Source organism: Onychomys torridus, chromosome 5, assembly GCF_903995425.1.
Source record: "Onychomys torridus chromosome 5, mOncTor1.1, whole genome shotgun sequence".
Taxonomy (NCBI): domain Eukaryota; kingdom Metazoa; phylum Chordata; class Mammalia; order Rodentia; family Cricetidae; genus Onychomys; species Onychomys torridus.
The window spans coordinates 48,738,663-48,761,035 of NC_050447.1; the positions used below are offsets into that span (position 1 = coordinate 48,738,663).

General features: G+C 48.9%; 1 protein-coding gene across 1 annotated transcript in view; it reads left to right on the forward strand.

Annotated features, from left to right (window-relative positions):
* Positions 1–17,231: 17,231 nt before the first annotated feature.
* The window catches only part of Irf8 (interferon regulatory factor 8), a 22,462-nt gene continuing 17,320 nt past the window's right edge, over positions 17,232–22,373 (forward strand). Inside the window, exons 1-2 of the mRNA XM_036189230.1 lie at positions 17,232–17,278; positions 20,608–20,782. Of these exons, the coding sequence (XP_036045123.1) occupies positions 20,609–20,782 (174 nt within the window). The 5' untranslated portion in view covers positions 17,232–17,278; position 20,608. The remainder of the gene's footprint in view (positions 17,279–20,607; positions 20,783–22,373) is intronic.

Below are 22,373 nucleotides of genomic sequence, written 5' to 3' on the forward strand. Positions count from 1 at the left end.
TGGCCGCTTCCCTCCTTAAGCGCAGTTGTAGACCTGGCCACTCCTCCCTCCCGTTGTGTATTTATTTTGAAGCACTATTGTCAGGTGTGTACATGTTTATGGTTGTTGCAGCTTCCCAGTGAGCTTGCCCTGAACCATCATGCTTTAGTTCCTTTGTCCTCAGCCTTTTCTTTTGTCCTGAAGTCTAACTTTGCAGGATTTCCTGCAGTCACTTTACATTCCTTTTTAAGTATCCGTTCACACTCCAGTTTAAAGGGTAGCATGTTTTTTCGGTACAGTCACAGAGGGAGAAAACGTCACCCCAGCCAATCCTGCCATTGTTTGTTTCCAAAATAAATGTCTTTTGTGTGTCCTCACATGGGTGAAGAAGCTCCAGTGTCCCTCAGACCTCTTTCACAGGATTCTGGTCATAGGGTGCTGCTCTCCCTGACCTAATCCCCTCCCGAAGGCCCCACATCCGCATGACCTCACCTGGGGGGGGCAGCTTCCGCCGTCCTTTCCAATCTTGGAGAAGCATGATGTTGAGAGCACAGCTGTCACCAGACAGAGCATGTGCACATGGTGACAGACAGAGCATGTGCACATGGTGACAGACAGAGCATGTGCACATGGTGACAGACAGAGCATGTGCACATGGTGACAGACAGAGCATGCACAAGCAGTGGCACAGACTCTAGAGCTGGGGGTTGATGGCAGGAAGCACCTGGACACTTTTGTGAAGTCACATGACAAGGATGATTAAAGTGTTACTTATTGTAGGGAAAACCAGAGAGAGCGACATTGTCCGATCTTAGGGAACTGGTCAATGAATTCTGGTTTATTTACACAGTGGGACAGTGAGGAGTCTTTGGGACAGTTATGTACATAGAACCGAGCATGGTCATTCACCAGGCTCATAGGCAAATGTAATCTGATTTTTTTAAAATGTAATACATTTTAATATATTATCTGTCTATCTATCTATCTATCTATCTATCTATCTATCTATCTATCTATCTATCCATCCATCCATCTATTTATCTATCAATCATCATTTATCTATTTATCATCTATTTATTATCTATCATCTCCCTTTCTTCCCATCCCCCTCTCTCATTCTTCCTTCTTTTCTCATCTCCCTATCTACTCTCCCTGTCTCCATCTATTAGCATAGCAAGGGTTGGAAAACCATCATCAGAGGATTTATATTGGACAGTTGACTCTCTAGAAAGATATTCTCTGCTTCCATATGTCTTTATACATTGGGGAAGTTCCTTACATTAATATTTTATCTTTATAAAAGAAAAAGTAAAACCAATTTCACTAGGGAGCTGCCCTAAAATACTGAGTGGCGGAGATCAGGGGCCAGTGGGGGGTGTATATGGCCGCGTGGGACCTGACCTTGCTCTTCTTTCCGTCCTCAGAGCTTTTGACAGATGGTGCTGTCCTTCCAGTCTCTAACAGAGAGGAAATACTTTCACATCTAAATTTATCGACGCTTTTCACAAGTTCCAGGAAATAGTAGTTTTGCTTTCCTGTTCTGCGGTCCCTGGTGGCCGCTGACTCAGGGTTTCAGGATGGTGATGTTAATGCCTGCCATTTAAATATCATAGACGATCTATTTCTCTCTGTAGCTGAAATGCTTTTCATTTTCTGGTAACATAGGCCTAACGTAGCTGTGTGATCTCAGCCAGTTTTCGTTCAGTTCTGTGGCACTTGTTCCACATGCTCATTGCTACGCCAGTGCCATCTCATGTCCCAGGACCCTTTATCATACTTAACTGAAACTGTCCCCATTAATTAATATCCCGGCAGCCCTCACAGCCCTCATAGTGACCCCAGCCTTCCCATCCCCCCAGCTCTCACAGCACCCACAGCCCTCACAGCCCCCTCCTCCTGCCCTCACAGTTCCTGCTTTCCTATTTTTATGAATCCACTGCTTCCAGTACATGAATCATTGCAATGGTATAGTATTCAGTTTTCTCTTCTTTCTTTCTTTTTCTAAACAAGGTCTTGTAGCCCAGGTGATCTAACTCCCTAAGTAGAGGATGATGACTTGGTCTTTTAATCCTCCCACTCCCAGTCTGCTGAGCTGGGGTTCCAGGCATGCATCACTGTGCTTTGTTTAAGTAGCGCTGGGGAATCATACCCAGGACACTGTGTGTGCTAGGCGAGCACCCCATCAACTGCATTGCACCCCAGCCAACCAGTATTTGCTCTTCTGCTTGGCTAATGTCACGTGGCATGATGTCTTCCCAACATAAGTGACCTACAGTCACCCTTGTTCGTGTGACTCAGAGGAAGCCCATCTCCCAGGTCATGCTCAGCCTGGCTTGGGATCAGCAAGAGGAGCCCAGCTCCCTGCTGGAGTGCCTGCCAAGTCAGCATCTTTGAAGCAAGAGTTTGGAGAAGTAATGAAGAGAAGCCACATGTTGCTACTCAAGGCAAACACAGAGTGGATTGAAAAGCATGAGGCTGGACATACCCTACCAGTGCACCCCAGCTTCTGGGACCTGCACCCCAAGAACCATTTCAGGAGGCCTGTGGAAGGTGGTATGTGTAGCAGGTGCGCTTGGTGATTCACCTGGCAAGTGACAACTTTTTTCAAGGTAAATGGGACACAGAAACCCACCTTGATTATATGACAAATGGATGAATGTTTTTCTAAGAAACAGTGCAGTCAGGTATGGTAACATACCGGCAGTCTCAATGTTCGGCTGAGAGAGGATGGGCTAGCCTGGTCTACAAATCAGGGTCTTGTCTTAGAAAAACAAACAAGGAAAAATGAAGGTAAGGAACATACATGTAGCTCAGAGTGGCACATTGGACATGCGTGAACTCAGCTGCTTGGGGACAGTGACCAGGAGGGCTGTGTCACACTTGTGACAAGCCACTTCCTGAGAAGTGTCTCCTAGTGCTGAGGTTGTCCTGTGTCTTTCAGGGTAGGGACTGTCATCCCACTGCCCTTCTTTGCAGCCGCGCTGGACGAAGGCCCCTGTGCCCTTGAGGGTCTGGCTTTACCGAGCTCTCATCTGAGGTGTTTGTAGGGATGCTGGAAAACTCAGGTAAAGACACCCTGCATATTTTCTGCTTTATTGTCTAATCATGTGTGCAGGCTTACACAAAGACACTCACACAACCCAACACCTTCACTGTCTTCTAACATTCCTTTGGAGAGCACAGAGGAGTCACTTAGTACAACTGTACTTCAGGGAGAGTGCAGAATTCCTACCCTCTCCCTCCAGACTGCCACTCATTGGAAAGGTCTGGTTTCCTGATGTGGTAGGGGTGGAGTCTGGGGTAAGTTGTAGTGGGGTTTCACTGTGTGCTGGATTAAGTCCCCTTTTCCAACACTGACGTCTCCCCTCTTTAGCCATTGACTCTGCAGACAGTAGACACCCAAGTGGGCAGTGCACCACTGTTGCTGAGGCAGGAACCCTAGGCATTCAAGGACCCAGTGCTGAACTCTGAGGCCTCTCTGTTTCTGGGTGACTGTATGCACTCCATTTTTTTTTTTTACCTTCAGCACATGGCAGTATCTACAGCACAGGGTGGCTGCCCAGATTAGTGCGCTGACTAATATCTACATAGCTTTCCAGAAATACACATTTCCCAAAAGCCATTGTTAAAAAACGAAAACAAAAGGGTAAAACCCACTTTAGTATCAGAACCCACTCACCCACCCCCAAGTCTCCACTATTATTAACATAAATTTGTTGGTTAGCTAGTTTATAACCTGAAGAGATTGTTTGAAGATTCCAGCAGAGGAACACAGCTATCTCCATGCCCCATGATGGAAGATCTGTCCTCCTTTCTCGGGAAGGTCTTCCTCCTCCTCCAAGCACACAGTTTCAAGAGGGACACACATGGAGCTGCCATGAGGGAGGAAGCAGGTACCCTCCTAGCCAGCCAGATCAGTCGAATCAACCCTGGCACATAGGGTGACCCACCTCACAGCCCGATATTGTCCTCACACCCCGTTCTACATTCGTTCTGCTCATATTTAGTCTCTGAAGTCCACTGTACCGTCTGGCACCTTGCGGCACCTCTCAGCTGGCACCAGCCGCACTGTGCCATGAGGCTGGAGGCTGCCATATTGGCAGGGCAGGAAGATTTAGTGCCCAGGAAGGAAGCTCAGTGATGAGGTCAGGAGGGCTCTTTTGCTTCCTGATTACTTCCTGTTGTGTTTGTCATCCTTGTTTTAGTCGTGTGTGTGTGTGTGTGTGTGTGTGTGTGTGTGTGTGTGTGTGTGAACACAGAGGCCTAAGACTGATGTCAGTATTTCCTTCAACCACTCTGTAGAGTCAAGTCTCGGGGGTGGGCTCCCCACCTGTCAGATCTGGCAGGGTGCACCTCCCTGAAAGCCTCTCTCTGCACATGTGACATTGGTTTGAGAGCCACAGGGACTGAGGTAACCTTATGAACTCGCTAGAAAATTCCTCACCTTTGTTGTCAAAACGGGTATCATTTCTCGTGTGTGTACCTGTGCATGTGCATGAACACAGAGGCCTAAGACTGATATTTGTGTTTCCCTCAATAACTCTGCACCTTATATAGAGAGGCAAGGTCTCTCAATTGGAAACCCAAACTCTCCAATACAGCTAGTCTTGCTCGCCAGCTTGCTTAGGGAATCTCCCGTTTTCCTCCTCAGAGTGCTCGAATTATAGGCTACCATGTCCATATGGCATTTATGTGGGTCTGGAGATGTGAACTCTGGTCCTCACACTTGTAACATTTTGTCTCCTGAAACTTCTCCTCGCCCCCACACATGCCTTCTTCTGCCATAACTTGTTTACACACTTGCAAACAGAAAACTGCAAATAGAAAGATGATGAACCCCTCCCCCTCCAAAGCTTCAGGGTTAGATTACAGCAAGGACTGACAGGTGTCCTTTTGACTCTCAGGATTACGTATCAGCCACCCCCTGACAGGACTGGTTTGCCATCTGTCTTAGTGATTTTCCTGTTGCTCTTACAAAGTACCCAACAGAAGCATCTTACGGGAGAGATGCTTCATTCAGCTCACAGTTCAAGGAACAGTCCATCATGGCAGGGGGTCACAACAGCAGGCATACCTTAATCTCAGCACTCAGGAGGCAGATGCAAACTGATCTCTGGGTTCAAGTCTAGCCTGGTCTATGTAACAAGTTCCAAAATAGCCAGGTCTATATATAGAGACCCTGTCTTAATAAAACAAAAGACCACCCCCAACAAAACCTATGCCTCCCATGAACATGACTAGAGGCAGCTCCCAGGTAATTCTAGATGCTGTTAAGCTGATACCACCAACCACCACATGACCTTTTCCCAGCTCTCTTATAGCAGCACGTCCCTTACACAAGTCTGCTTTGGTGGGAGGAAAATCCCTCGCTGCTGGGGATGACGTTTCAAAGCTCCTCTGGGTGGTTTTGTGTGAACCAGTCTCAAGTCTGACACCCCTGCCTCCACACTCGCCACTTCTCCTGAGACACTGGAAGCCACTGCTGGGTCACAGCAGACAGGGGCTTTGTAGCCTCCAAGCCACTTTCACCCACATGGCTCATGGTGCTGGAGGTGCTGGCCCCTCAGCTCCCACAGCTTCTTTCTCATCTCAGGTCTCAGCTTCCAGTCACCTCCACAGAGCTGTGTGGCCACCTGTCCGCCTCACAGACCTTGCGTGTGCTTTTCTCCTTGTCTTTCTTTGTCTTTTGCTGATAGTGTCTGCGGAGTGAGGGTACAGTGACCTCAGTGTTTTCAGATGACATAATTCTTAAATTTCTTCAAGTAAAAGCCAGAATAGAGAAGTGGGAAGCCTTGGGTGAAGACTGTGTCTGTAGTCGGCAGCTTTGGAGATGGGAAAGCAAGGTTTGATTTCAGTTAGGTGCACGGCTGTAATTTCTCTCTCTCTCTCTCTCTCTCTCTCTCTCTCTCTCTCTCTCTCTCCCTCCCTCCCTCCCTCCCCTCCCTCCCCCCCCCCTCTCTGTTTTTCTGAGACATGATCTCATGCAGGCTAGGCTAGCCTTAGGCTCCCTACTGTGGCTGAGGATAACCTTTAACTCCTGGCCCTACTGCTTCTTCCTCCTAAGTACAGACATGCACCACCATGTCTGGCCCAATCTTAAGTTTTTGAAGTGACGCAGCCACTAAAAATTAACCACAATCCTGCATATATGTTTTCCATTCCAGACCCACAACTGCTGGTTAGAACTCACCCTGATTGACAGTCCCTCTGCCATGGCATTTCCCCACCTGGAGGGCACAGCTCAGTGCATCTTAGTGCAGTCATAAGGCTGACCCACAGGACACTTGGAAAGCTTGGCTGTTAGGGAGACTGAGTTTTCAGGTTTTTTTTCTATGTAGAAGTTGTGTAGTGTTTATTGTTACAGCAAGACTGAAGCCCTATCGAATTGGGGGTGCTAAAGGGAACATTTCCTGCACTGGAGAGAGGTCCCATGGGTGAAGATTCTGGTGAGGCACTGCCTGATGCCACGAGCCAGGCAGAGAACTGCCTCTTTGGAAACTCCCAGGGTCGCAGTTGGGGAGAGCAACTGCCATAGGAAATTCTTCTGTATGGCATTTGCCCTATTGGCAGCCAGGGAAGACGAGCCTCCAAGAGGATTCCGTGCCTTGATGTTGGTGAGGGCTACTTGCCTCTGTGACTCTCTTTCATGGTCCTTACGTTCAATTGGTCTTGTGACTGTCCTAACGGTCCTCGAACTCTGCCCATGTGTGCCCCCTGTGATGGTCCTCAAGGACACCTCACTTACGTCTTTCAATTTCTGCCCTAACAGTGTGCTGGGACCCAGCCTGGTGGTCAGTAGGATGCCTACAGGGAGATGGTAGCACATCAGTGTGTCCAACTTGATTGTCTGATATTTTGTTATAGATTTTAAAGTCTGTGTTTATAAGTGATGGTGCACAATTTTCATTCTTTTTTTGTTTTTGTTTTTGTTTTTCGAGATGATTTTCATTCTTTAAAAATCATTTTTAAGGTTGGAGAGATGACTCAGTGGTTAAGAATGCTTGTTGCCTTTTCAGAGGACCCAGGTTCAGTTCCCAGCACACACGCTGTGATGCTTACAACCACCTAAAACTCCAGCTCCAGAGAGATCTGCTGCCCTCTTATGGTCTCTTTGGGCACTGCACACACACACACACACACACACACACACACACACACACACACAATTAGATAGAAAAGAAATCATATAGTTTTTAAATATAAAAAATCTCCACCACCACAATTTTTTGATCTGGATTAATTCAAATATGGTCTCAAGTTTCTTTTTTCTTGTTGGAATTGGTTTTCTCCTTCCATCGTGTGGGTTCAAGCACAAGTCATCAGGCTTGGTGTCAATCATCTTTACCCCTTGACTCACAAAATGAGAGTTCCACTCTGCTTTCTATGATGTAGGTTTTCTTTTTTTCAGAGAAGGTCTGTCTCTGTAGCCCAGGCTGACTATGAACTTGAGGCAATTCTCCTGCCTTAGTCTCTGGAATATTGGGATTACAGGTATGTGCTTCCATGCCCAACAGGTTCAAGGTCCTTGAAGGAGGCTAACTGTTGTGTTACGGCAGGAAAACTGAAAGGACCTTGCTCCTGACAGGTGTGCAGTGAGCAGTTAACAGCTGTGGGAGACGTTTGTGGAAACTTGTATGTTGAAATAGTTAATAACAGAGTCTACACAATGGCGAGGTCATCAGAGCCAAGAAGAAACTCAGTGGAGAAAGAAATCTGAGCTCCAGAGCTTGGAAGAACCACTGTCCTGTTCCAGCCAGCAAAGGGCAGGTTAGCTCTGATGAGCAGCATGCATGCTCATGACCTCCCTATGCTCACAATTCCCTTAAAGCACCAGGTTTCCATCCACCTACATCTAAACAGGAGTCCCTGGGAATTGTCTTATGAAGGGATCATTCTTAACCCCCGAGTTCCTAGAGAAATCCCAGAGCTGTAGTCAGGAGAAGCAAAGGAGCTTCACGGCAGCAGGTGGACCCACTCACCTTGCCCCAAGCCCGACTTCTGAGTGGTCCCTGAGCAGAGGCGAAGCAGGTGTCCTTCAAACATGTCTCTAGGCTCCCAAGTGACCATGCATTTATTTGCATGAGCGGGTCACAGGGGGTAAGAGTGAAGAGCACCGAATGAGAAGACTGTCAGGAAGGAAATGCCCTGCTTGTCTTCCTCAGCCATGCATGTCCTGCACCTAGCCTCTCCCTACCTGGCATCTGGTTGGCTCCTCTTCACTTTATAGATGTTTACATACAACCGTAGGCTTCACTAAATTCTATCATTATTTTGTTGTTTTGAGATGGGACCTCAAACTTGCAATTCTCCTGCCCCTGACTCTTGAGTACTGAGATGATAGGTATGTGCCAGCAAGCCTGAGCAAGCTGAGGCTTTTAGGTCTAAAATAAACCTGAGACTTGACTAGCTCAATGCTTTCACTTCATAGAAGAGGAGACCGAGGTGTGAATTACACCTCTATACTCTGGGCTGCACCTGCTTCCCCTGGGAACACAGTGGATGAGTGGAGAGCATGGGATTTGGAGGCAAAAGGCTTTAGCCTGCTGAACCTCAGTTTTTCCATCTGTCAAATGGAGATAACAAAAACTTGCCCAAGCAAATGTTTTGCAAGAGAGGGAGAGGGGGAATTACAGAGTTTAGTTGCTGCTATTAGTGTTTAAGGCTACTCAGCGTATCAGCTCTCTATTGTCTGCACTGAGTTCTAGAGCCCATGGGTCCCTCACAACCTCTGAACTTGGATGTCATTTCTGCCTTGTGATCCTCCCTTGCAGGAGTCTTTGGTGGGAAGTCCCCAGCTGCATTGTAGCCATCTCTGTAAGTACACAGAGAGTCATGGAGGGAAGACAGAAGAAGCTGCCACTCAGGGTGGCTGTGCTCTGTCCTTGACACACTCACTGAAGACCCACCAGGCAACAGTAAAGTTGACCCGGGGACACAGGCTTGGAGGTGATGAGCTGAGTCAAGACCCCTTCCTCCAGATGACACAGGGACACTGAAGTTGCCTCTGACTGTTGCTCCAATGTGAGTTTTTGCCACATGCGGTGTCACTGGGGTCTGAGGCAGGAGGATTGAAAGTTTGGAGGCTAGCTTAGACTGTATGACAAGTTTAAAGCCAGCCTGAGTGGCAGTGACAATGAGCGAAATCCTCTCTCAAAAAACACTCTGAGCCAGGTGTGGTGATGCACACCTTTAATCCCAGCACTCAGGAGGCAGGGACAGGAGGATCTCTGTGAGTTCAAGACCAACTGCTTACATAGCTCCAGGACAGCCAGGGCTACATAAAGAGACCCTCACTCAACAAACAAAAAACAACCCGACAACCCTTCCAACCACCTTGACACCTGACACCACCCCCAAACAACATCAGACTCTCTAAAACCCTGAAAAGCAACACAAAAGACAAAACCGAACCAAACTCGGATGCACACTTCCAGGGGACAGCAGCTGGTGCCTTCTGAAGTGCGGATATCTTTTAAAGAAGGGTGTTCAGCCCAGCTCACCAGTGAGTAGATTGGCTTAGAAACAGGGTAAGTGGTTCTTATGGGCACAAGCAACCACATGCTGACAAGGTCTGGAATGAAGGTTGCTTGCAGGGCTGATGTCCTGGCACAGCAGGTAGAGATACTTGCCACCAAGCCTGGCAACTGAGTTGCAGCGTTCCCAGGACTCACATTGTGAAAAGACAAAAGTAGTCCTTTGGCCTACACACACACACACACACACACACACACACATCCACACGACACACAACACATACAACACACAACACACACATCCACACGACACACAACATACACATCCACACAACACACACATCCACACAATACACAACACACACACATCCACACAATACACAACACACACACACATCCACACAACATACACATACCACACACCACACCACACACACACACATCCACACAACACACACATCCACACAGTACACAACACATTCACACAACACATAACACTCAATACACACACACACACACACACACACACACACACACACACACACACACACACGGCATGTGCTTCCTCCTACACATACACAAAAAAAATTACCAATGAAAATGTAATTTAATTTTTAAAAAAAGATTGCTTGAAAACAATTACAGTGTCAGTAATCTGGTGAGCTCCAGGGTACTATTGGGAAAAGCTTAGAATTTGTGACTCTCTTTGTGGGTAACTTATCTATCGGTACACTAACTTTTTCCTGTGCCCCAGCTGTCTTCCTATTGGAAATGTAGATTTTCTGTGTGTTTGGTCACTTGTGTGTAAGTAGGGGTACATTGTTCGGAATTAGTTAAAGTTTCTGAGTATGTGGTTCCCAGGCCTGGCCCAAAATGTGCTAAGTTCATCCTCTGGGTTGTTGTGCCTATGATAAATACCCTGGTGTGAGTCATACATACTAACACTTAAGCACACAATTATGTGTTTTATATTAAACACACATCCATGTATATATGTATTCTTTTGGAGACAGGGGTTCATGTAGTTCAGGCTGGTCTCTAACTCACTAAGTAGTTGAGGATGACCTTGAACTCTGGATCCTTCTATCTCCACCTTCCAAGTGCTGGGTTTAGGTGTACACCAGCATACCCAGCAAAATCTCTAATTTCGGTAAAATGCTATTTCTTGGCAATAGTTCCTAATATCACAGATGCTTCTTACCTATGCTTACAATCACCCGGGAGAGCTAATCTTTATTGGACTGTTCTGGGCACTCCCATTGATAATAAACACAAGTGACTTCCACACCTCTGCCGTCTTTCTCTGTGTAACAGCCTGGCCAGCCTGGAATTCGTTCTGTAGACCAGGCTGGCCTCGAACTCCTGGAGAAAGATCCTTCTGCCTCTGCGTCCCGAGTGCTGGGATTAAAGGCATGCACCACTACGGCCTGGCTTCTACCTTTGTCTTAACTCTTCATTGCTTTGATGCATTTTGCAGATGTGCCCTGAACACGATATCTAGCACACTCTGGGTATTTAATAAGCATCTGATAAATGAACTAACGATGCCCTTGACAGTTGTGAATTTTAGGCTACAAATAAACACAGATGGATATCAGATTTGTCTTGTTTTCTCTCTAAGAGTAAAGAAATAGATGGGGCACTGTTATCGACTAGTCAATTATCATCCAAGTCCACCTTGAGCAAATAGAACAGACGGATCCAGTAAAAGAGAACTGAGGCTGAGGAGAGAGGGCAAAGGTCCTCCCTGCAGCATGGGTAAGTTTGCCCCAGTTCCGAATACCTTCTTCTAGGGCCCTCGATAAGTCCCAGTTAGCCAGCTTGAAGCAATCCCACTTTTATTGGTAGGTGCTTCCTGCATGGAAAAAAAATTCCACCTGTGTACAAGCAGACGTGTGCACACACACACACACACACACACACACACATACACACACACACACACACATGCATGCACAAATGCATGCATGTGGTATTGAGCACCCTGATATGCTGTGGTCCTGTGCTCAGTGAAAGAATGAATACATCTTTCCTTATCTTTGGGATTAACTATAAACTTTGATGTTCTCTTTGCTTTTCCCAGGTGAGGCACCCGAAGCCCTCTCTGCACCTGCACCTGCAGCCTGGGACACAGTCTCCATTGCTGTCCTAAGACTAGTCTGCCCCTGGTTGGCTAGTGCCTTCAACAGTGGACCTCACTGTGTTTTTGTGTCTTGTCAACTGGAGTGCACAACAGGATGGCTTTTCTGCTTCCACACCACTCAGATGGACACACAGAATGCCCCAGTTCTGCGTAGCATGGCCAGTGTTTCCTATTTCTGGCTTTTAGATCCAAAAGAAACCTGGTGTGTCCAGTGGTCTCGATTCCCACTCATCCCTATCTCCTACCCACAGGAGTTCTCTTCTGACCTTCACAGGAGCTAGTCTGTCACTCTGGTGTCTCTGTCTGCATCCTCCTCTCAGCCCAGTGTCAAAGGTCCATCCTGTGGTTGAATACAGAGTAGCCTGTTCTATTCACTGCAGTGTCTTACCATATGATTGTGCCACGGTGGGTTTGCTGATGTTTGCTGTGTGTCCTAGTCACTGTTCTCTTGCTGTGAGGAGACATTGTGGCCAAGGCAACTCTTATTAAAGAAAGCATTTAATTGGGGCTTGGTTGCAGTTTCAGAGGTTTAGTCTCTTATCAGCATGGCAGGAAGCATGGTGGCATACAGGTAGATGCTGGAGCAGTAGCTGAGAGCTACAACCTGATCTGTAGGCAGAAAGAGAGAGAGGGACTCCTGGTTTGGGGTGGGTTTTTGAAACCTCAAATCCACCTCCAGAAGTGACACACTTCCTCCAACAACTACACCTCCTAACCCTTCTACTCCTTTCAAATAACTGCTCCTGGGTGGCTAAACACTCAGATATATGGGGGCCATTCTTATTGAAAACTTGTGATTTTTTTTTTTTGTTTCCCCTAAAGTCTTTTTTTTTTTTTTTTTTGAGACAGAGTCTTATATCCAAGCTTGGCCTTGAACTCACTAATATAGCTAAGTGAGACCTTGAACCTCTGATCTTCCTGCCTCTGTCACCCGAGTTCTAGGAATACAGGGACGTGCCAGTCTGCCTGGCTTATGCAGTGCTGGGGACTAAATCCAGGGCTTTGTGCCTAGGTAAGAGCTTTACCAATTGAGCTATGGGCCTGGCCCTCAGGTCTGAAGTTTGGGGTGTATGGATGTAGCTGGAGCCAGTCTTTGTGGGCTTCCTGCCCTCACTTCTCTTGGGTGTGTCTAGCAGCTGGCTTGCCTGGCTTAGAGGAGGTTCCACCTGGTTTGCCAGAGTGCTGGCAAGGAATGACGACAGTTCCATCACTCCATCTTCCCCAGCATCCGAGCTGTCACTTCACGATTCTAGTCACTCTGGGGAGTGAGCAACATCCCCTATTGCCAGCCTTCACCTGTGCGATTCTGACATTTTCACCAGGTTCTAGGCTGTTCTTAGCACCCTGGCTGTTAAACCTTTTTTCTTCTTCCTCTTCTCTTCCCTCCTCTCCCTTCCTCCCCTTTCTCCCTCACTTTTTCCTCTCTGTTTTCCTCTTTTTGTCCCCCCCTCCCCGCCCCTTGCCCTTTCTCCCTGCTTGCTTGCTGAGGACAAGCCTGTGCATTCAGGGCTTAGTAAGTTAAGCCGACTTAATGCTGATACTCCAGTAAGAGGGATCAACTCAAAATTGGCATTTGTTTTGTGTCCCTCTCCTCACTAAGATATTTTGAGACCATTAATGACACCATAGTTGGTCAGCTTTATGCAAATAAATAATCTTGCAAAAAGAAAAATCCTGAACTCTTGCCTGGCTGGAGGGAATAAACCATGGATGCACAGTGACTGCACTAGAGACAGAAACAATGGCCACAGACTCTTTGGCAACCAATGCCAAAGAAGGCCTTTGAGTCAGGGTGATTAATATTGCAACAGTCCAGGCACTGCTGAGCTGGGCACGCTCTAGGAGGGAGTTTAGATATGGTGCACTGGCCTCTGGGATCCAGTCAGAGAGAAAGTCCACAGAGCACAGGAATTCTTCCTGGAAGTGCAGTAATTAGCACGCGCTGGTTTACATGGGGTGTTATCATTCTCTTACAGTGCTGGCTCTGGAACCCAGGGCCCCTGCTTGGGTTAAACAAGGGCTCTACCACAGAGCTGTATCCAAGCTCAGTTTGTTGTTTTCTTACTGACTCACAGGATTTTTAAAAACATGTTCTGAGTAGAAGTTGTTTCTTTTTCTTTTTGAGACAGAGTCTCAATGTGTAGCTCAGGCTGAACAGGAACTCCCGATCCTCTTGCCTCGGCTTCCTAGGTGTTGGAATGCCAGGCATGCCCTACCATCTCTACCTTAGATGCTCTTTCTAGACCACATATTGCCGCTTCAGCTTTGTCTCCTCCCTCATTCTGAATGCCTGCTCATAGTCTATTATTTTTATTTATGGTGTGTGTGTGTGTGTGTGTGTGTGTGTGTGTGTGTGTGTGTGTGTGTGCCTTTCAGAGGCTAGAAGAGGATGTTGTATCCCCTGAAGCTGGAGAAAGCAGTTATGAGCTGCCTGACTTGGGGGTTGGGAACAAACATACTGTCTTCCTGAAAACAAGTGCTCTTAGCCCTGAGCCATCTCTCCAGTCCCGTGAACACATTCTTAATTTTAATTTAGTACAGCCTGCCTGTCCACTCATGGTCAAAGCCTCCTGTGTCCTGCTGAAGCAAGCTCTGTCCAACCCCCTTTCCAGTGTAGGGACATTGCTCTCCAGTGAACGTGTTGTTCTGTATGTCTGATCCCCAGCAAACTGTCTTCTTCATAGCTGTTCTCATCTACCCAGGTCCATCACCTAAGGTCCGATGGGGTTCCCAGCACCCATGTTCACAACTGTTTCTAAATCCAGTTCCTGGGGATCTGATGCCCTCTTCTGGACTCTGTTGATACCTGTGCTCACAAGTGTGTGTGAATGCGCCCCCTCCACGCACAGTATGCACACGAATTTAAAATAAATAAATAAAAAGATGTGCAATGTGCTTTGTTAAATACGTTGGTGTAGCTAGAACCTGGGTTTTTAAAAATTCAGGTCTATGAAGGCTGGTATAGGAGAAATGCCTGAAGCTGGCTCTTGAGGATGAGGTTGGTGGGCAGAGCAATGGCCCTTCAAGGATGCCCAAGTCAAAATCCACAGAACCAGGAATGATGCCAGGGGCTGATATGCAGCTGACTTTAGGGCAATGACCCTGGATCATCCAGCTGAGCCCAGTATAGTCCCAAAGCTCTCAGTGGGACAGAGAGGCTGGAAAGAAGAGCCAGGGACATGGCTGGACAAGAGGAGGACTCACCTGGCCTTTGCTGGCTTTGTAGGTGAATGAGGCCATGAGCCAAGACTTTCTCTGGAAGGGAGATGGACCCTCGAGGTAGAGATTCTTCCCGGAGTCCTCAGAAGGCTCAAAAGGCCCTGTTGACACCTATGGGTGAGGAATGCCTGCATTTGTTCCAGTGGCGGCCATAGACGGTAAGTCGGGAGGAGATTCTTTTTTTAGGTGACAAGAAGATGTGTGTGTGTGTGTGTGTGTGTGTGTGTGTGTGTGTGTGTGTATGTGTGTGTGTGTGTGTGTGTGTGTGAAGGGACACAGATTTGGTGATGTAAAGGACCCTCAAAAGAGGCCTGGGTAACCTGTGTGCAACAGTGAGAAGGTGTCATTGGGAGGGTGTGTCCTGTGGGTCTAGAAAACATAACATATTCAGCTGCCTCCCCTCGAGGAAGAGCTGGGGGGTGGCGATGGCCTCTCTCAGAACATTCTGGGGGCTCTTCTCCTGAGTTAAGCTCAGCAGGTGCCTTTCTCCTATGTGGTATTGTGACCTAGCCCCACCCCTAGAGATATGCCTATGCCTCCTCTCCCAAGGTCCCTCTGTTGTCCCGAGGCTCTGACAGGCAGGATACTACATGGAATCTCTCCTGAGTGGCAATCTCTGGCATGTAGGAAATTTACATGTGGCTCACTTGAGACATCACCTTCATGGCTCCACCTGCAAAGACCCTGTCCATGTTCAAGCATGAGTTAGTGCCCATTGCAGGCTTGGGTTCTCTTAGGTCTGGTCGGAAACCTGGGCTGTCAGGGAATATATTTCAGACTTTGAAAACATTTAGCAAGAATAGACTATGCAGCAGCTCCCCCTGAACACACATGGCTTCCGGATAGTTGCCAAGCAGGCTAGACTGGTGTCCTGCAGTGTGTACAGTGACACCTGCTACTGGGACCACACGCTGGGGCTGGCCCTTAGCTCTCTCTACCTGTAGCTAAGAGGCAGGCATGCTGGGTCTTTATTAACTTTATTAACATACAAATAAAATCACATTTCAATACAAATAAAATTTGAGCTTTGGGTCTCTGACAACATTCGTAGGTAGGAAAATCTGCATAAGCTCACAAGGGACATATTGGGGGAAGAAGGGAGTACAAATGCACATGGGGGTCTGTTGTAGAAATCTTCCACAGGCCTCTGATTCCTGGACCTGCCCTTCACCACAGAACACACATTAAAATAACTCCCACACTACTCTTCAAGAATTTGAGCTTTTGCCAGGCGGTGGTGGCGCACGCCTTTAATCCCAGCAGTTAGGAGGCAGAGCCAGGCGGATCTCTGTGAGTTCGAGGCCAGCCTGGTCTCCAAAGCGAGTTCCAGGAAAGGCGCAAAGCTACACAGAGAAACCCTGTCTCGAAAAATAAAAAATAAAAATTAAAAAAAAGAATGTGAGCTTTGAAAAGTAATTTTTAATTTTCATTTGAAATTCTTTGGCCCCAGGGAACTCCACTTGGCTCTTGACTTTTGGACAATATCAGATAATTAACAAGTGGCAACCTATATCTCACAAATACCCTTCAGGTATATCAAAATGCTCATCAGGATAAATTACAGTTAGGAAGCTCTGTTTGGGAAAGTCCTTATTTGAATTCGTTTTTATTTGAAACTTAGCCGTGTACTTCTTGTATTTGGGGGCCAATTGAAAGTTCTTGTCCTGGTTCCAACGTTTTCCTGTCTTTGAAAAGTCAGATGAATGAGTCCGGTAAACGTGGCCACAGGTGTGTGGCTGGCAGCAGGCAATAAAAGTCGGTTACCTCACTTAAGGCTCCACGTCCTCACCTCCTATTCAGGCTGGGAACAGGCTCCAGCCCGGTTCCGGACACCACTGGAGCACAGGGGAAAAGATGCTGCGGAGCCTTCCTGGGGAGCATTCCGGCGCCAATGCGTGCGACGTCCCTGGTTTCTCGGGTCCCCAGGGCAGTTTCCGGTGGTCATCCCCTTTCACTAGGGCCGGTGGAAGGTAGCTGTCGTCCGACACGCAGCTCTGGGACCGGCCTTTGCTCTGCAACCCCAACCCGGGCAGGTGACACCCAGGGCGCCCCCGACACGTGCTCGAGACAGGGGCGCCTTGGAACCTGAGCCACACCCCAAGGGTGACCTGTGCACCACCAGCCGTCTAGACCTTGGGCGAACGCCCCAGCCCCCCAAGCCATCCTTGGGGCAGCCCCCTCCCGCGCCGCCCCCGGGATAAAGAGAGAAAAAGGACTCCATAGGGCGCGGGATCGTGCAATACTGATTTCTCGGAAAGGCAAGCGCTTCAGAGAAGGCGGACCCGGCGGGCCGCTTTGATTGGGCGGCGCCCGCGCCCCTCCCGCGCGTCATTGGCTCGCTCGACCGTCGCTCCACATGCTGGACCCGCCCCCGCTCCCGCCCCGTCCTTAAAGGGGCGAGAGCCTAGACCCAGTAGCGCGCGGCTGGACGCCGAGGCGCGGGCAGCGTGGGAACTGGCGGCAGGTAGGACGCGGCCGGGGAGGGAGCGCGGGCCGGGGCTGTGTCTCTCCCACTCGCTCCCAGACGGAGTGTGCAGCACGTTAGCAGGTACCTGCTCCAGAAGACTGATTGCTTCTTAAAACAGCAACCACCACCACCACCACCGCTACCACCGCCACCACCACAAACCCCCTTTCCCCTTGAAATTTGCCTGATGGGCAACTTCAGATGAAGAGAAATAGTGACCCCCGTGTATCGTAAGACCTGCCAATCTCCGCGCAGCAGCCAGGTTACCAAGAGTGAACTATCCAAAGCAAGCAGGTGGACTTGCCCAGGGACCTACAGGCTTTGATTGCCCAGTGGTGCAGGACTTCTCTGACTGTGCCATAGCTCAGCTGGCCCTGGCAGGAAAGTTATGTTCCGTGTGGGTCACAGCTCCCAGGACTGGTTTGCTGTGAGCTTAGCCCCAGGCTGTAGGGCAGACATTTCCTGGTGAGAAGGGTTACTTAGCCACAGCGAGGGAAAGGTGTTCGGGGGGTAGAAACTAATAGAAACTAGCTATAAATGTTCTAGAATTTCAAAATTGTCTCCCGTAGCTCACTTTTTTATTTTTTATTTTTGTTTTGAGATAGGGTTTCACTCTGTAGCCCAGGCTCGTCTGGAAAACCTGGTGATTCTCTTGCCTTATCTTCCTGAGTGTTAGGATTTCAGGCCGAGCCCCCAACTGTTTTTCTTTTAAAGACAAAGATAAGAGCAGCTACACGACAATTCTGGGTTTGTTCTTTTAGGTTATGGCAGGCTCCTTCGTGAAGATCTGGGAGTGATTCAGTGACTTGAGGAAGCTGGGGGCCAGAGAGAGAAATAGCTCTGATGGTTTTCCGCTTAGTGGTAGCCAGAGTGGTGCCCAGGGCTGAGTGAAGAAGATGGTGTGGGGTGAGCCCTGCTACACATGGCTGGTGCAGATGCTGACATCTGGGTTGGATGAGCCTCTGCCGCCTGGTATCACCTGCCTTGTGAGAAGCCTGGCCCAGGACACATTGCTCTGGCTGTGGGTTAACTGTAGACAGGAGAAGAACTGGGCCCAGAGAAGGGTTGCTGCCTCAAAATCAAGAAGAGGAAGCTATCATCATGTGAGCATGTTTATAAATTATCATTGTCCATAGTTATAAGAGGGTCAGGCTCTGGCTGCCTAGGACCTCAGAGGTGACTGCAAAGGGATTAGAAGGGATTGTCCATGTGCTGAGAGCCAGAACCCAGCTGAGGCTTTGTCTGTAGAATGAATACAATCACTTCTGCGAGCTGGGGCACAGTGCTGACAGTTTGTGCTGTGCCCAGGGGATGGCCGTCCCTCCAAGCTTCTCCTCTTTTGAGTGAAGAGGAGGCCGGGTTAAAGGATTTTAACCTCCCAGCTTTCACCTTTCCTTCCGGTGACTTCTTTTCTCTGTCCCCCTCTAAGACAGGTGTCTTTCACAGTTTGGAGGTCTCGGTCCTCCAAGGAGCCCCGATGAGAAAGTGCTGTTCTTTTTCTGGAAAGAGCTCTAGCCATGCCAGCGAATTCTCTTTAGATTTCAGGAGGCTCAGGTGCCAGGAGCTGCGGTTTACAAATCTATCTCCAAGGGAGAAGTTGAGAAGGCTTTTAATTGACATATCCTCAGACACCAGTCCCTCTGTTGTATCCTGAGCCCCCACCCCTGCTCTGCCCATATTCATCCTGGCAGCAGCCCACATAAGATACTGTCAAGTCAGGAAGAGTCTCCTCTCTCCTCCCTAGAACAAGCGGTGGGAGCCAACATCCTACTTGCTTTTGGAAGATAACTTGATGGCATTTTATATCTCTTTTTAGGTATTCCTTTCTGGCCCACCATTTATAAACACAGTGGTCTCAGAATTCTGGGTTTCTTGAGATATCCTCTCTTCCCCTGCTTTTCTGATGAGGGTCCTCAGACTGAGGACCAAATGGCTTCCCAAGGTGAAGAGAGCCCTTGCTGAGGTCAGGGCTTCCCAGCCAAGGTTTGCTTGAGATGTGGGCTCAGGTTGCAAGAGCGCTTGCCTAGCAGGCACAAGCTCTGAGTTTTGGCCCTGTGAAGGAGGGAGTGGAGGCAGGAGGATCAGGAGTCCAAGGACATATTCAGCTACCCAGGGAGTTGGAGATTGGCTTGGGGTATGAAAATTCCAAAAAAAACAAACAAACCAAAAACAGAACCCGAGTCCAACTCCACTTCAGCCCTCACCCACTTCCAAGCCCACAGGTGGCAGCTGGGGCTGTTGGGTGGCAAAGCTAAAGCCGACTCTGGAGAGATCTCACCTCCCTCTTTCAGGACCCTGCCTGCTTTCCTGCCTGTCTGCCACTTGTAGCAGCCTGAAGTTTCTGACCTGCACACCTCTTCTTGGGGACATCATGTTTCCTCACTGCTGCTTACTTCTTTCTTTCCTGCCTGAAGAGGTCACATTTTAATTGGAAGACTAGAAATGCTGTGTTCTAGTTTTTGGGGTGGGCGTCTGTCCAACTGCCTTGGGGATTTCCAGGCTGTTCTAGTAAATGCTGGCTGCAAGTCTCTGGGCACAAACGTTCTCTTCCCCCAGGCGGCAGGCAAGGTTACCTGACAGTGCTGGTGAGGATGTCCAAGGGTGTCGTTAGGTGTCTGGGGATGGTGGGGCCTGGAAACAACCCCCGAGGTGGCTTTGCTCTTGTCTAGTGCTGGTCATAAGAGTCCCCGAGGAGCTATGTTACTGGAGGAGTCCTCTAGGGCACAGGCCCTGATGCAGGTACTCTACACATCACCTAGACTGAATCCCTAACACTCCAAGATTAAATGGCTTTAAGGTCACCCCCGCTGGAACATGACTTCAGCTCTGACTCATTCCCAGTGGGAATAAGACCCTATCCTGTTTTGTATTCCTGTTACCTCTCCAGCTAGGAAAGGACAACCTGTAAGAGGTACCCTTGAGGGTCTCCTCTTTCTCAGGAGGAGCTGTGGTCAGAGTCTGCCAGGGACAGCAGTGCCCTGGGCATCAGTAGTTAAGCTTGTTCTCAGAGTGGTGGGCAGCTCATAGCAAAGTACAGCATCACCTAAGAGCGGCTTCTTCCCAGCAGGTGCCCTCAGTGTCTGGAATGGGAGATCAGGGCGAGCTGGAACTCACGGCCGGAGCGGTGGTGGGTGGGGCAGTCCCTTGGGCTTTCAGTTTTCATTTGGGTTTAGGGTCATGGGGCACCACTGTTTTCTCTTGGCACTGGCCCAGACTTCTCCCAAGCTAGTACCTTTGTGTGGACCTCTGATCTTCCTGTCAGTTCTGGGGTCACCGTGACTCACGAAGCCACATTTGTTATACTAAAAGATTTGTTTCTTTCCAAGGATGTGTGACCGGAATGGCGGGCGTCGGCTCCGGCAGTGGCTGATCGAGCAGATTGACAGCAGTATGTACCCGGGGCTGATATGGGAAAATGAGGAGAAGACTATGTTCCGCATCCCTTGGAAGCATGCTGGCAAGCAGGATTACAATCAGGAAGTGGATGCTTCTATCTTCAAGGTAAAGGCTCCTGCGTCCCCACGCGGCGGTTTCTGATTTCTCTCTGGCTCTAGAGGTACTTGGGAGTGTCCTGGTAACTAAACAATTAACCCAGTATTTTAAGAGAAACACTGGCTGAGGAGTGCGTGGATCTGGCATGTTCCCCCATGAAGGCAGGGGTGCTTTCCCACCTGCTCTGCACCCCTTTGCCTTGAGGTACTGCCAGGCTCTGCACAGTACCATGGAAGGCTTCAGTCTTCGCTCTTTCAAAGTGTGACTCCTTCTTGGCATGACAGGGCCAGCTAAAAGGGTGACAGGTTTCCATCTTGCTTCTGGGTCACGGTTTGAGGGGCATCCCGAGTCTGCACTTGATATGTCCCCTTCTGAGGAGTGAGTGCCACCACTGAGGGCAGGCCAGACAGCTGGGGTGAGAGTGGGCTCGAACTGATCTTTTCTTTCTCCTCATCTCATCCTGTGTGGCTGACGATACTCCTGTTTGCATTCTGCAGGGGCACTGAGAGGAGACGTAGCTTCTCCAGGGTTGTCTCCTAACCCCTGTGTGATATACCCAGCATTTGGATCAGGGGGCTCAAGGTCTTAACCTTTTATTGGACTGAGAAGTAGGGCTATTTCTCCCTAAGGACCAGGCCAGCCCGGCTCTGTAGGCAGGCTGGGTCAGGAGTCCCCTGTGAGTTGTCATAGTCACCTATGGGTGTTTCTAAGGCCCTAGGCATCTACATTTCACTCTGAGAGTTTCAGAGTCCTAGGTCATGGTCAGCCCAAACTTCTACTTTGTGAGCAGCTGTAGCCTTGGTGGTCTGACCCAGAGCCCAGGTTGTAAACCACTGCCTTTAGTTCTGTGTGTTCTGGGGAGCTGGGGCTGGGGAGGAAGATCATGAGGGTCACAAGGCAGATTGAACTGCTGAGGACCAGCAACTGACTCAAGACTGTGATCCAGGGGGAACATGGCCTGCAGAGCACTGTGACTGCCCAAACCGTCTTGGATGCTGTGCTCTGGGACACAGTCTTCCCGTTCCAATGAGGACCCTGAACTGAGCTGGTGATGCCTCTCATTGACACTGAATCTGAGGCACAGGGTATTGGCAGATTTTTCTAGAGAAAGGGCAGAGTGCTGGCCCGGGGGTCTCACTTGTTGCAGGAGATAGCAGGCCTCTCTTTAGCCAGTTCCCTGACTCAGTGAACCAGGAGTCCCGAAATAAAGCCCCAGATTTATACCTCTTATGCAATGTGCTTCACTACCAACAAGCCGTTTCAACAGCGTTGAGAAGAATGCGCAAGATTCCCGATGTTTCCGTTGGTTACACAGTTGCTCTGTGTGGCAATCTGAAATGAGACAATCTCGGCAGGAATGGCGGGAGAGAAACGGGTGCCCACCAAATAGGGAGGTGAGGGGTGGGGTGGGGAGAGGCAGACAGCCTGGGAGAGGGAGAGCAGAGAGGGGGCTTTTCTGAGCTGTTCTGTCTGGGGCAGGGTGTCTTTCCATCATCAGCCAAATGCATCTTGGCTGTTGAAGGGATGCCCCTGTGTGGAGGCCTTGGACAGAGAGAGCCATATTAGGGACTTTTTGGTTAAATAGGAAACCTGTTATTCC